Source organism: Eublepharis macularius, chromosome 9 (genome assembly GCF_028583425.1).
Source record: "Eublepharis macularius isolate TG4126 chromosome 9, MPM_Emac_v1.0, whole genome shotgun sequence".
Taxonomy (NCBI): Eukaryota; Metazoa; Chordata; class Lepidosauria; order Squamata; family Eublepharidae; genus Eublepharis; species Eublepharis macularius.
The window spans coordinates 34,565,525-34,578,209 of NC_072798.1; the positions used below are offsets into that span (position 1 = coordinate 34,565,525).

General features: G+C 42.0%; 1 protein-coding gene across 1 annotated transcript; it reads left to right on the forward strand.

Moving 5' to 3' along the window:
• The first annotated feature begins 1,899 nt into the window (after nt 1-1,899).
• RASD2 (RASD family member 2) lies at nt 1,900-12,271 on the forward strand. The gene is made up of 3 exons (XM_054989035.1): nt 1,900-2,305; nt 9,111-9,390; nt 11,670-12,271. The coding sequence occupies exons 2-3, from the start codon at nt 9,120-9,122 to the stop codon at nt 12,197-12,199; spliced, it is 801 nt and encodes a 266-aa protein (XP_054845010.1). The 5' UTR covers nt 1,900-2,305; nt 9,111-9,119; the 3' UTR covers nt 12,200-12,271.
• Nucleotides 12,272-12,685: the final 414 nt, after the last annotated feature.

Consider the following 12,685-nt stretch of genomic DNA (forward strand, 5'->3'; position numbering starts at 1 on the left):
TCATGGAGTTCAGGGCACAATTCCTGGTCCTCCCTCTTGTCCTCAGACCCATCTGTGATTAGGCCAGGAATCAGTAGAGTATCCCAAGGTCACCCAAGCTTCCTTCACCAAGTGGTGATTTAAACCTAGGCCGCCTCAATCTCAGTCTGGAACCCTAACAACCCCAACCCCAACCCCAACCCCAACCGGCTCTGCTTTCTTCTTATGGGACCTGGGGTTTCTCAAACTAGAAGGAGCAGCAGTGCGATTCATAATGGAGGCCAGGAGCCACCCCTCACATTGGAAGGTCATTCCACCAATTGTCCATTCTCTGTGAATTATAACTGCCGTTGAGCCTGTTGGGAAAATTGTGAGACAGGAATAGTCCTGACCACCAGCCCTCTAACCCAGAATGAAACTGGGCAAAGCTGGGCCAGAGGATAAGTGGTCTTAGCCCTGCCCACATTTCCAAGGTATGAGCCCTCTGGCATGGATATCAAGTGTAGGGCAAGGAAGTCTGCTGATTTGGTGTATGGTGGAAGAGCTATATGCCTACTTGCATGGAGACAGAAAAAGCTATGTCCAAACAGATCTTCAGGCTGCCTTGAAGATCTGAAAGCTGGAGTATAAATCCTTTAAATACATGGATAATAAATATGTTCATTTCCTTAGAATTACATGTACAAAGAGATGCCAGAAACAGCTCAGCTGTTCCCCAGAGAAGTATACATGCATTGCACATGTACATACATATTAACGTTCTCCAAAATCATAGACAAGCAAATGACATAAGAAAGCCCCTCCATGTTATACCAACATGCAACCATATGAGAGGGAACCGGTGATTTATTTCTTCACTATGATACATCACAGAAGTCTCCTGTGAGCTGAAGCCACCCTTTGAGCATAAAGTGATGAGATGAGTTGCTGCACATGGCACATAACAGGTAGTGGTGCTGAGAAGGTGATTGACAAGTCATCTGAGGGGCTTAAAGGGGAGAGCCAGTATGCAGGCAGGGTCTTTTTGCATTACAAAACCAGCATCCGGTCTTTAAATAGTCTTGGTAGGGGTGGATTTCTCCCAGGGAAGCTAGCACAGGAAATGAAGTCCCAAGCCATTTAGTATCCTCAGTCTAGTTTAGCTCTTTATGAGATTGAACCAGCCTGCAGTGAAAATTGTAACAGCTGCAAAATATTGCAGTAGGAGATGTTCTGTCTCAAAAGAGAAACCAGAGAGAACTGCAGCAAGGCGGGATGTTCCTGTTAAATTTTTTTCCAGTCTGTTTGCTTCCTTCAAGCCAGAAGACACTGGAAGAAAAAGTTATATTCCCTTTTTGACAGGGTATAAACTTAGGGTATAAACAAAGAAAGGAATTATTGTACTGTTATTGTCCTTGCCCTCACTCTGTATGAGTTTGTGCCTTGAACACAACAACCAAGTCTTAACACAGTCCTTAGCACCTTTTTGGGATATATGGGAAATATTATAGTCCTAATCTGCAGTGCAAAGAAAACCGCTTCGTTTTGAGCCGCCTCCTCCTCTCTTCCACAAGATCCCACCCCCTTGTTAAAGGACAATTGCCAACTACAGACACTGACAGGGAGGCAATTATCTGTGTGAGTTCTACAAAAGGAAACTGGAATTGACCAGTTGCTGTGAGAAAGGCAGAGGCACAGTGAGAGAGAGAGAGATCGCTTTTGTGGTCAAACACATTAAACCAAACCCTGCATTCATCTTCTATGTTTATTTTTTCAAGGAGAGTCAGAGAGTGACTTTCAAGTTTCTGCTTTTCTTTTTTGAGAGAGAGAGAGAGAGAGCGAGAGAGAGAGCCTTCTAGCCCTCTTCATCCACTTGCCTTTACCTCCAGGGAGCCGCACAAGAAAGGGCATAAGTCAGGGAGATGTACCCACCAGTTTCTATGGATAGATGTCGCACCAGAGCCCCCCTCTTCCACCAAAAGGAGTTTTCTGAATCGCCGGTTACAAGAAAGACAATGGTACATGCCTGAGGGGGAGACTCTTCGCTCAGTTTTGGAGTGAACTGAAGGCACTGCGAAGAGATCTCACACACCTCTTCAGAAGCTAGACGCGAAAGGTGAACTGCAGACCCAACTTGGAGCCATGCGTCCCTTCTGATTTGGTAGAAGCTCTCCGTACGGAGAAGCAGCCACTGCAAGCCTTGTTGCCCTGAGGCCACGTGTGAAGAAACCAGTGAGTTGGGCAGAAAGCAAGAGCTCATCGCTGCAGCAGCGCTTGCTGGCAGTCCACGGAGTCAGCCTTGCTGCGTGCACAAGGATCCGGGACTTGCTTTCCAAGGAGAGGAAAGGTAAGTGACGGGCTCTAGCCCCAGATCACAAATTGCCTAGATGCATTTTTAAAGGAAAGGGATTCAAGGAGTGTGTATCCTAGGACAGGTCTGTTCCACATAATTTGGTGTGCTTTACTCTCTCTGTCTTTCTATCCTGTCCAACTAAGGATAGTAAAGAAAGTGACCGAGCTTGTGTTTACAGGCAATGGGACAGTCGTTTGTTGGTTTCAGGTGCCCGGGAGATGATCAAAGGTAGAGGAGGTGAAATCCAGCACCTGGGCAAAGGAAACAAAGAGACAGGAAAGCTGCGAGAGGCAGGGCTTTGGCACAGGTTGTCTAACTATATGTCAGTTCTCTATACCTGGGTCAGCTTTATTTTTTGTGTGCTAGTTGTGATATCTCTCATACTGGTCTGGAATTGAGGAGGCAGGGTGCAATTTAAGGCACACTTCGCATGGAATTTGAAACCTCTGTTGATCCTTAAGAAAACATAAAGCATCAAGACCAAAAAACGTAACATTTCAGGACCCAATGATCTTCTGATGGATTTAATATTAAAAGTCTATGAAATATAAAGCTGAAAGGCTTCAGAAAAGGGGAGGGGACATGGGTATGTACTAATCTTGCCAGCAATTAAACCAGCCTCTGACCAGTTCACTGACCTTACAGTCATCACAGTCTAACTGTGCCTCAGTTTCCCCAATCAAACAGATAGCAAGAACGAAAACTTTCCAAAATATTAGCTTGCAAGAAAGTACAGTCAAAGTATTGTTCAGTATGGGCTAATATATTGCCTTAAATCAATTCAAGGGATTGAAGGCACAAGCAGGAAACGATCAACACGCGTAACATTAAAACTTCCATTACTGTAAAAGCAAAAGTATAAATTCAGCTTGAGTGAAAGTAGTTTCTCTGCATCACTTGCTGTCTTTCTGTTGATTTTCTTATACTTAGTAGATGGACAAGACTTTGTCATTCATCTTTACAATGCATTACGCACGCGCACACACACACACGCACACACACACACACACACACTACACACAAAGGGCTTTTGGTGAGGCAAAAAAGGGGATTTTTATGAGTCAGAGAAAAACTGCTCCAATGTGAGAAACAGCAAGTAAAGACAGAGTCTGCATGGTGCATGAAAGGCCAATGTTCTGAAGTACGCATCACACGTTGCTCCAGCGTTTCGGTGGAGGCAATTAAAAGATTAATAGCAGCAGAAACCGAAGTGCTGAAGGAATCAAATCTGCCATGCATAGCCCAAAAAGCAAAACCAGAGGGAATGGCCAGAAGCTATTTTAGGGCCAATAACCAGGCGCATAGAATGAGATTCTCAAGGGTATCTTAAGGTGAATGCGAAGAAAACAAAAATATAAATAGCTTGGAAAGAAGTTGTATCTCTGACTCTTACCACGATGCCTCCGCTTGTTGAATAGATATGTATGTTACTACTAATCAAATAGGCAGAGCGGTTCAATGGCTAGAGTGTGAATATTGCATGCAATTTTTAAAAAAAACCTGAATTTGATTACCAAGTTCCAGCATTAGGTTATTGACTTGTTTGACCTTGGACTAGACATTCAACTTAACTGTACCTCTGTAAGACGAATTTACAGAGAGTGCCAAAAAGGAAAACCAAGGAGCTTGGAAACGCAACACACAAATTGTATTAGACTGCAAAGAGGCAATATAGATTAATAACAATACAGCATACTATTAGTGATCTGAAGTGTGTCTGTAACATTAGGGTGTCCAAATCTGGAAAGATGGGATATAAAATTAATTGTGATTATATAGGACATCTATATTTACACTGCATACAAACTGGGTAAATTAAGGTGCCTTCTCAATAATACGCAAAGCATTAATTAATTGTTGCAATTGAACTGAGTTTGTTTTTGGATAATAGTTTTTTTAAAGACCTTTGATTTATTAGAGCCCTCCATCCAAATCATACTCTTCATCCTCTGGCTTCTTATATGAGTACATGAAGCCATATGAGTGCATCTATGACACCATATGAGTGCATGAAGACAAATCAGGGATAAAGTACTTTGTTAAAAGGAAGGCTAAACGTCCTACTAAAATGCAGTGAAGCAAATTTTGTTAGAGAGTTTGGTGTTTTACTTGCAGTGCAGTCCTAAGCAGGTTATGTCTCTGTGTGTCCATTGAAGTAAATTAGCTTAGAAGGGTGTAACTCTGTTTAGGATTTTGCTGTAACTGATCCTAAGCACTTTTACTCAGAAGTGCTGGATTTAATGGTGCTAACCCCCAAGTAAGTTTGCAAAGCCTTGTATCCTTAGATAGGGAAGTTGTCTTTGGGAGAACTGGGAGTTCACAGAATGTCTACAGAGCCATTTCACATGTACTTCAAAGGCAAAGCTGGGTTTGCAACCCAGCATACACCCAACAAGGAAGTGCTGCCAACGACATACATGTTAACAAACAAGTGTTTGCTGCAGTCAGCCTTTCAAAGAAGTCCCGACCAGCCAGAGACACTGAAGGAAGTTCCAAGATCTATTAATGCCACCAACAAGATCAGAACAGCTTCTATTTCCTGCTTTTACCATCTTTCCAACTTTCATAATGATGGGAAGAGTCTTGTCAAAGGTGCAGCTATATTTAGTGCCTGCTCCCTAGGCCAATGAGATCATGGAGGTGGACAGATTTGCAACTGGGACAGGGGCAGTAGCCCTTCTGTCTGCCTGCCTCTGGTTCCTTTTGCACAGTAGACCAGAGGAACAGGAACGAGGAAAATTGTCAGTGTCCTAATGTTACATAACACTGACATTTCAGGTGACTTAATTGATATATCTGCTTTTGAAAGCTTGAACAGTTGTCGTTCTTGTTGTGGGTAATAAGTGGTTTCAGTCTGAAGAACACTGAAGCACTCGGCTAAGCGCTTAGAGTGGAAGTGTCATCTAAAGCATATTGACTGGTAAGTCAGCCTAGTCATTCTAGGCTGATCCAGCAGGGTTCTCTGTAAGCCCGCTGAACTCAATGGGACCAACTTCCAAGTAAACACTTTAGGAATGGGCTGCCAAGCATAACTTGACTTTCCCCCAAGTTCATGCACTGGTCCCAGACTAATTACAAGTAACTAGTAGAGTTGCAAGATTCTACAGAGGAAGACAAAGGCAAACCACCTCTGCTTCTCACTGGCTCTGAAAGCTTTTTGTTGGAATCACCATAACATGGTTGTAACTTGACAGCACATGCAGCCGTGCATAGCAGCTCCGCATGGGCATGCACATTTCCATTGCCATGAATTAATTTAATTTAATTTAATTTAATTTATTGCATCTCTAGCCTGCCCTCCCCACAAGCAGGCTCAGGGTGGGCAACAAGATTTATAATATTATAATTATTACAATGTGAAGACACATGTTGGTTCATTACTGTCCAAAGAAGTATTGCAATACAAAGGTGGATATGCATCTCCACATTGGCTACTTACATGGAAGATGGCTTCCCTGGCTAGATTGTGATGATTGTGTATTTGCTGTGCTGTAAACAATTGAGATGACTTGATGGCACTGTACACACACAAGCATTTTGGAAAGAACAGGGGAAAATGAGTTCCTCAGCACGTGGAGAACAAATTATAAAAAAAATTGCACCCTATACTAAATATATTATGTGTCTCAAACAAAAGGGCTCTCTCCTTTTTTAAGAGAGAGCGTTTAATCAATTCACACTTTACAGTGTACCCAGATTGAGTCCTCATCCTTTGTCAGATTTCAGAGTCAGCCAGGAGTTGCAAGTTCTCCTCAACACCTACATTCCTCTTCACCTACCCTAAGTGGAGGTGAAATTGACAGAGCCTTTGGGAAGGTGAAGAGGAAATAAACAAATCCTCTGAGGAGTGATCTTTGCAGGCTCTAGAGAATTGAAACTGACAGAGCCTTCAGCTCTCTCTTTTTAACCACCCTTCCCAGCTAACATTGTGTCTCCCTTCACTTGAGCATCCTCATGTAATTCATGTCATGTAGTGAGATTCTCACTTCTGACCGTCACATCTGATAGAGGCTGGATAACCTAGAACCAACCTGTGGACTCCACAGCGTGTGAATTAGAAAGAAGTTATCTTCAAATATTATTTCAGAGACAAATAATCACCACCAGTTGCATAGAAGGGATCTGGTTTTGCCAGTGGGGGAGAAGAGATCTTCAGCAAGCTTTTTGTTATTGGGATGAATTCAGTTTGAGCCCTGGGGCAATTTGACATTGTATTTTGGGCTGCCTGGATTCTTTAACTCAAGAAAATGGTCTGGTATGTTGATACTACACATCAATTTTCTGATTGTGGCTCAGTATGGTCTAAATTGGGGCCTGTTGGAACCACTGGCTGATGTAGAGGCTTTCTTTATGGTAACAAGACGTCTTTTGGGGACACTTCCAAATCAGGGCTGACCCAAGACATTTTGGTCCAAGAGAGAGATAATGCAGATGGCACCCCATCTCATCTGTGAACACGGATGACACTTCAGTGGGAGGTTCCACACAGACAGAAGGTGTGTAAAAGCACAATAGTGCTTTTGCATAGTTGCCGTTCATTTTAATAAGGTTTGTAGGGGGGCACTCGCCACTTAAAGGGGGAGATATCTTACTCGATCAACTTAATGATGCTCAGAATCTCCTGCTGAAATGGCTGCCTCTTGCTTATGCTAGGACCAGGATTGTATGAAATGCTGCCATTGATTTCAATGGAATTTATTTTCCTATAAGGGTGCATTTAGATCAGTTCAGACTACGCTGCTTGAATCTAATTTACTCCAGAATAATGTCTCTATTTCCCCAGAGCTTCCCCTCCTCTATATTTTTATACAGCACTATACTAGGCATGACTAAACATTAGGGTTGTCACATCCAGGTTGGGACATTCCTGGAGATTTGGGGGTGGAGCCTGGGAAGGGTGGGGTTTGAGGAAGGGAGGGACCACCTCAGTAAGGTATAATGCCATAGAGTTCACCCTCCAAAGCAACCACTTTCTCCAAGGGAACAGATCCATGTAGCTGAGATCATCTGTAATTCTGGGTGATCTCCAGGCCCCACCTGGAGATTGGCAAGTCTACTAAACATTCTGTTCTCGCTCAGGATTACAGAACAAAGCATGTGTTGGTTCATATGTTTTCAAGGGAGGTGCCCTAAGGCTGCTTTTCCCCACAATGTTTATCTGTTGATACTTTCGAAAATTAGAAAATGAATTAAACTGCTTTAAAGTTTTCCTTTCTTAAACAAGATTACAAAGAAAAGGATGGATGGCCAGGTCTGGATACATAACAGTGGCCTGTGAGAATATATATAACCCATATTACATAAACAATTTCTAAATAAAGAGCACGCTAGGTACTCAATTGTCTTTCATAAGATCTTATTCAAAAACAATGAGGTCCTGGCAAAACTACTCTATTATGACATTTCCTTACAGGGTATCGCCTATGCTTCTCAATTTTAGTCACTGCCGAGTGTTTAGTGGATGAGAAATGTGGTTGAAACCTCTAGACTCCCTGTAGTTTTAGCAACTGGCATGCTTTCACTTTGATTATGTAAGAAAGTGCTACTCTCTCGTTCCTTACTTCACCCAAGACTCTCTGCGTAGGAATCGCACGAGCCAGGCAAAGGCAATAGCTTGTGTATATAAACTGCCAATTTTTCAGTGTATTATTATTATTATTATTATTATTATTATTATTATTATTATTCAATACAAGATCCTTTCCTGACTAGCTATCTTCCAGCAAAACAACTTTTTATTAGCACCAGTCTGCTGTTTTTGGAATTTCTCCATGGACTGAAACAGCTATGTACTATTTTTGCTCAGCAAAGCAGAATCCCTTGTGAGACACCAGGAGGGTTTTGCAATTCACCTCCAATTCACGTTAGTGGCAGAACTTTCTTTGGTAGTGAACCTTTTTTTTTAATCACCCAAAATACAGGTTTTGGAAATCTAGTCTTATAATCATTTGGTGGTGCAAATTTTACTATTGCTTATCTTTTTTGACTTGCAACTACTTAAGCCATTTATCCCAGTTCTTAAACCTAAGTGAGTAGGAGTAGGAGTAGGAGAAATCACTTTTTTTAAAAAAAAATCTTATTATAGGGAACCAGTTTGGTGTAGTGGTTAAGAGCAGCAGGACTCTAATCTGGAGAAACGGGTTTGATTCCTCACTCCTCCCCTTGAAACCAGCTGAGTGACCTTGGGTCAGTCACAGCTTCTTGGAGCTCTCTCAGCCCCACCCACCTCACAGAGTGATTGTCATGAAGATGATAATAACACACTTTGCAAACTGCTCTGAGTGGGTGTTGTCCTGAAGGGCGGTATATAAATCAACTGTTGTTATTATTATTATATTATTACACTCACACAACTACAACTACCTCCTGTGGAACATGGTGATTAACAAAGGACAATGTGTTCCTTCTACCTGCCATTACACAGGAAAGGATGCCAATGTACACCTTCCATACAGCAATCCACCCACCCTTTTCCTCCATAGAGTCTTGGCTCACAAGTTATTCCTGAGAATAAAAATGCCCCAAAGAATTACCTGTGTAAGAAAATATCAGATCTCATTGCTCCAGAAAATTTCAAAATGACATGTGTTGAGCCCTCAGTGGGTTTTGTTCTGCTAATCCAAGCCACAGGGAATATTCCAGTGTTTCTTGATTTTTTGTTGCTATCCATTTCTCTTCTGTCCTTGCTGTTCTGTCATTTCACTTCTTGAGCCTCTCTCCTGTTCTCTATGTGTTGTTACTGATACTGTTTTTGATGTTGAGGATGAAACTCTTCTTTTGTGTGTGTGTATCCCTTTAGCTCAAAGCAATGATGAAGACTATGTCCAGTGGGAACTGTACCTTGAATGTTCCAGCCAAGAACTCATACCGCATGGTCGTGCTGGGAGCCTCCCGGGTGGGCAAAAGCTCCATTGTCTCACGTTTTCTCAATGGCCGCTTTGAAGACCAGTATACGCCCACCATTGAGGATTTTCACCGCAAAGTCTACAACATTCGTGGTGACATGTATCAGCTCGACATCCTGGATACTTCCGGGAATCATCCATTCCCTGCCATGAGGAGACTTTCCATTCTCACAGGTTAGAAGACTGCTCATGTCTATGTTAGGGCTGTTATAAGCTATTCAAGTAGGCCCATAGACTCTACAATCCTCTTTAGGGGAGGAAATTTTGGTTTGGCCATTTGTGTAAGGCTGAAAGCAACAGGCAAAATTTTGCTCCAAACAACTCTGTGCTCAATCTCCAATATGTGACCAACGTAGAAAGCCCAGGATCCAAACTGTATCTCTGCTATCTCCTTGCACCCACGAGGAGTTTGACTTTCTGTTTCCTGAACAACAAAGCCACAATAGCTATTGAAAGGGAGAAATTCAGGTGCAGTTTGTAGTAAGACATAGGAATGAATTAATGAAAGCAGTGAGAAGGAATAGAAAAATCCCAGTGAGTGCAGAAAACTCTTAGGTGCACCTGAAGTAACTCTTGAGACCCCAACTATGGATTCTTAAATATTTATTAGGTGAGACTGAGAGCCAAAAATGCAAAACTAATTTAAATCAATGTTTAATTTAATGCAAAGGGGTCTTCAGTTTTTTCCTTTCTTTCAGCTACAATGCCATGTCTGACTTTCCCATACCTGAATCAGCATGTATCCACCTCTGTGACTTGTGGCTCATTTCTATTGGGCGATCCTGTGCATTAAACTTTTTAAACATGGGGCACAGAACAGCAAAGCAGACCAGATTAGGTCTACTGGGTGCACCTCAATAATCCACAGAGAGACTATAAATGGGACGAAGATGTTTGGATTGTTAGGGACTTGAATAAGCTAGATAAGGAGGAGCAACTCAAAGTGCTGTGATAACCCATGAACTGTTAGGGGTTAGCAATCTGAGTACAGAATTTCTCAATATAAGAATATATATCCCATTGAAAATTCTGCACTTATATTTGCACTCTGCATCTCATTCAGAAAAAAATCAGCAGCTGTGTGGACTCCTTTTCATCTCCTTGCTAATACACAAATGTTGCAGGGTGATTCTTACTAGCAAAACTTGGGGATAAGTCTCTAGGTTATTCTTGTGTCCACACTGTATGAGATTGGGTGGTGGTGGATTGCTCGTCTCATGCACAAGAATTTTTAAGTATTTCAGTATTTCTCTGCAACATGTGCTGGCCTTTTTCTAGTGGAACAAATGGTGTAGAGGAGATAGATTTTCTAGATCATCCAAGTCTAAAATGCTAGCTTCTTTTTCAGATGTTCCGAGCTAAGTGGCTCTAGGTCTTAAACTCAAGTCCCACTTCTTTTTGCACATCGGAGGGGTCAAGGTTTCCTGCTAGCAAGAGTCCCTTCCAAATGGTTACTTGAAAAGGGAAAGCAGAACGTTATCTAATACACACATGACTGCAGAATTACTCATTCCAGAGGGTGTTGCTCAAACAAAAGAAGGTGGTAAAGAAAACACAGCAACCAAATCTTGATTATCATTACCCAACAGAGCAGATTAGCAAGTTTCATGCTGTTATTTTCCATATTTGCATTTCTTGTAACTCATTAGTATTCTTACCATGGCTGCAGTATGGTTAGAGAAGCTTCATCAACTCACAGTCTCCCTTATATATAACAACTAAAGGCACATGAGCTCTCTCCTAACTTTCCTAGGTTAGGATCTAGGTAATGTGATATCTAGAAACTGCAAAGGCTAAGAAATGGTGAGTGGAACAGTCAGATGGAGGACAGGTAACTGAATGGAGCTAGAAGATAGAAACTGGGGAAATGGGTGTGGGTGCAAAGACTGTGAGATAAGCTATAGAACTGAGCACCTAATATTAAAGATGTAGTTGGAGGCATAGGTACAATGAATCAGGACTGACATATTGGAGAGAAGCTGTGAAAAGTGAAGCTGAGATTGATCCAAGAATGGGAAATGGGCTGGAGATGTTCAAAGAAGCATAACAGACAGAGCAAGGGTGGCTGAGCTAGAGAACAAAGAAAGTCAGCTTAACTGGACAAGGCAGAGGATATGTTGTAGCTGCACAGATTTTCAGTTGAAGTGGAAATTATTAGAGAGGAAATAAGATAACTTCCTCCATCCCTCCCCAAAAATAAAAAGAGTGGAGGGTGGATTTGGCACAAAACAAGTATAGCAGCCCTGCGATTTAGCATAAGACTATTTTACTAAATTACTTGGTATAAAAATACACAGTTGGTTCTTATATGTGCTGATAACTTCCTAAACATCTGCAAATAGAACTCTGATTGCCCAGATTCATGTTTATCTGAATGTTTTGGTTACACAACAGAATATCCAAGATACAATCAAATTGTAACACTTCATTTTTCTGTTGTGGGCACATTACAGGGGATGTTTTCATCCTAGTCTTCAGTCTGGACAACAGAGAATCCTTTGATGAGGTCAAGAGACTCCAGAAGCAGATCCTTGAAGTCAAATCTTGCCTGAAAAACAAGACCAAGGAAACAGCTGATCTCCCCATGGTGATCTGTGGCAACAAGAACGATCACAGTGAACTCTACCGCCAGGTGCGTTCTGATGAAGCTGAGAAACTTGTTTCTAGCGACGAGAACTGTGCTTACTTTGAAGTTTCAGCCAAGAAGAACACTAACGTGAATGAGATGTTCTACGTCCTCTTCAGCATGGCCAAGCTGCCCCATGAGATGAGTCCTGCCCTCCACAGAAAGATCTCTGTCCAGTATGGCGATGCCTTCCACCAAAAGTCCTTTAAGATGCACAGGGTCAAAGAGACAGATGCCTATGGCATGATCTCCCCCTTCGCTCGCAGACCCAGTGTCAACAGTGACCTGAAATACATCAAATCCAAAGTCCTCAGAGAAGGACAAACAAGGGAAAGAGAGAAATGCACAATCCAATAAAAAAGGGTTCTTTCAGATAGTCTGTTATGTAGTGTATGTGTAGTGCCTTAAAGAAAGTGGTTGGTTGGACAAAGTCCTTATTCATAGGTCCCAAGTGGTGACAGTAGAGGACAATTATGAGTCTCATGCTTGAAATCACTTGGTAAAGAATACCACACCACCAATATAAAGAAATATTTTAAAGGGTAGTATTGTAAATACTTGAAGATTCCAGGTAGGGGTACCTACAGTACCTGTGACTAGGTCCTTCATTCTTTTTGGTAATTACTCTTCTTGTGTGTTCTTATCTCTTCTGGAGAGTCTTGGTGTACAAAGAAGGCCAAAGCTCAGTTGTATAGAAGGAATTAGTACTGGTTGGATCTGGCCTGCTTGAGTTGCCTAAGTTCCCATCATACAGTGCACAGTCACTGCCGACAAGGAGAGAAATCTGTATCATTTTCCTTCCTTCAGACATAAGATTCAATTCAGCTTCTTATCTTGGGGCAA

Excerpts from the sequence above, each read along its gene's own strand:
- RASD2 (XM_054989035.1), top strand. The coding sequence starts at position 9,120 with ATGATGAAGACTATGTCCAGTGGGAACTGTACCTTGAATGTTCCAGCC. Across the intron at positions 9,391-11,669 it reads GAGACTTTCCATTCTCACAG|GGGATGTTTTCATCCTAGTC; the intron begins GTTAGAAGACTG and ends GGCACATTACAG.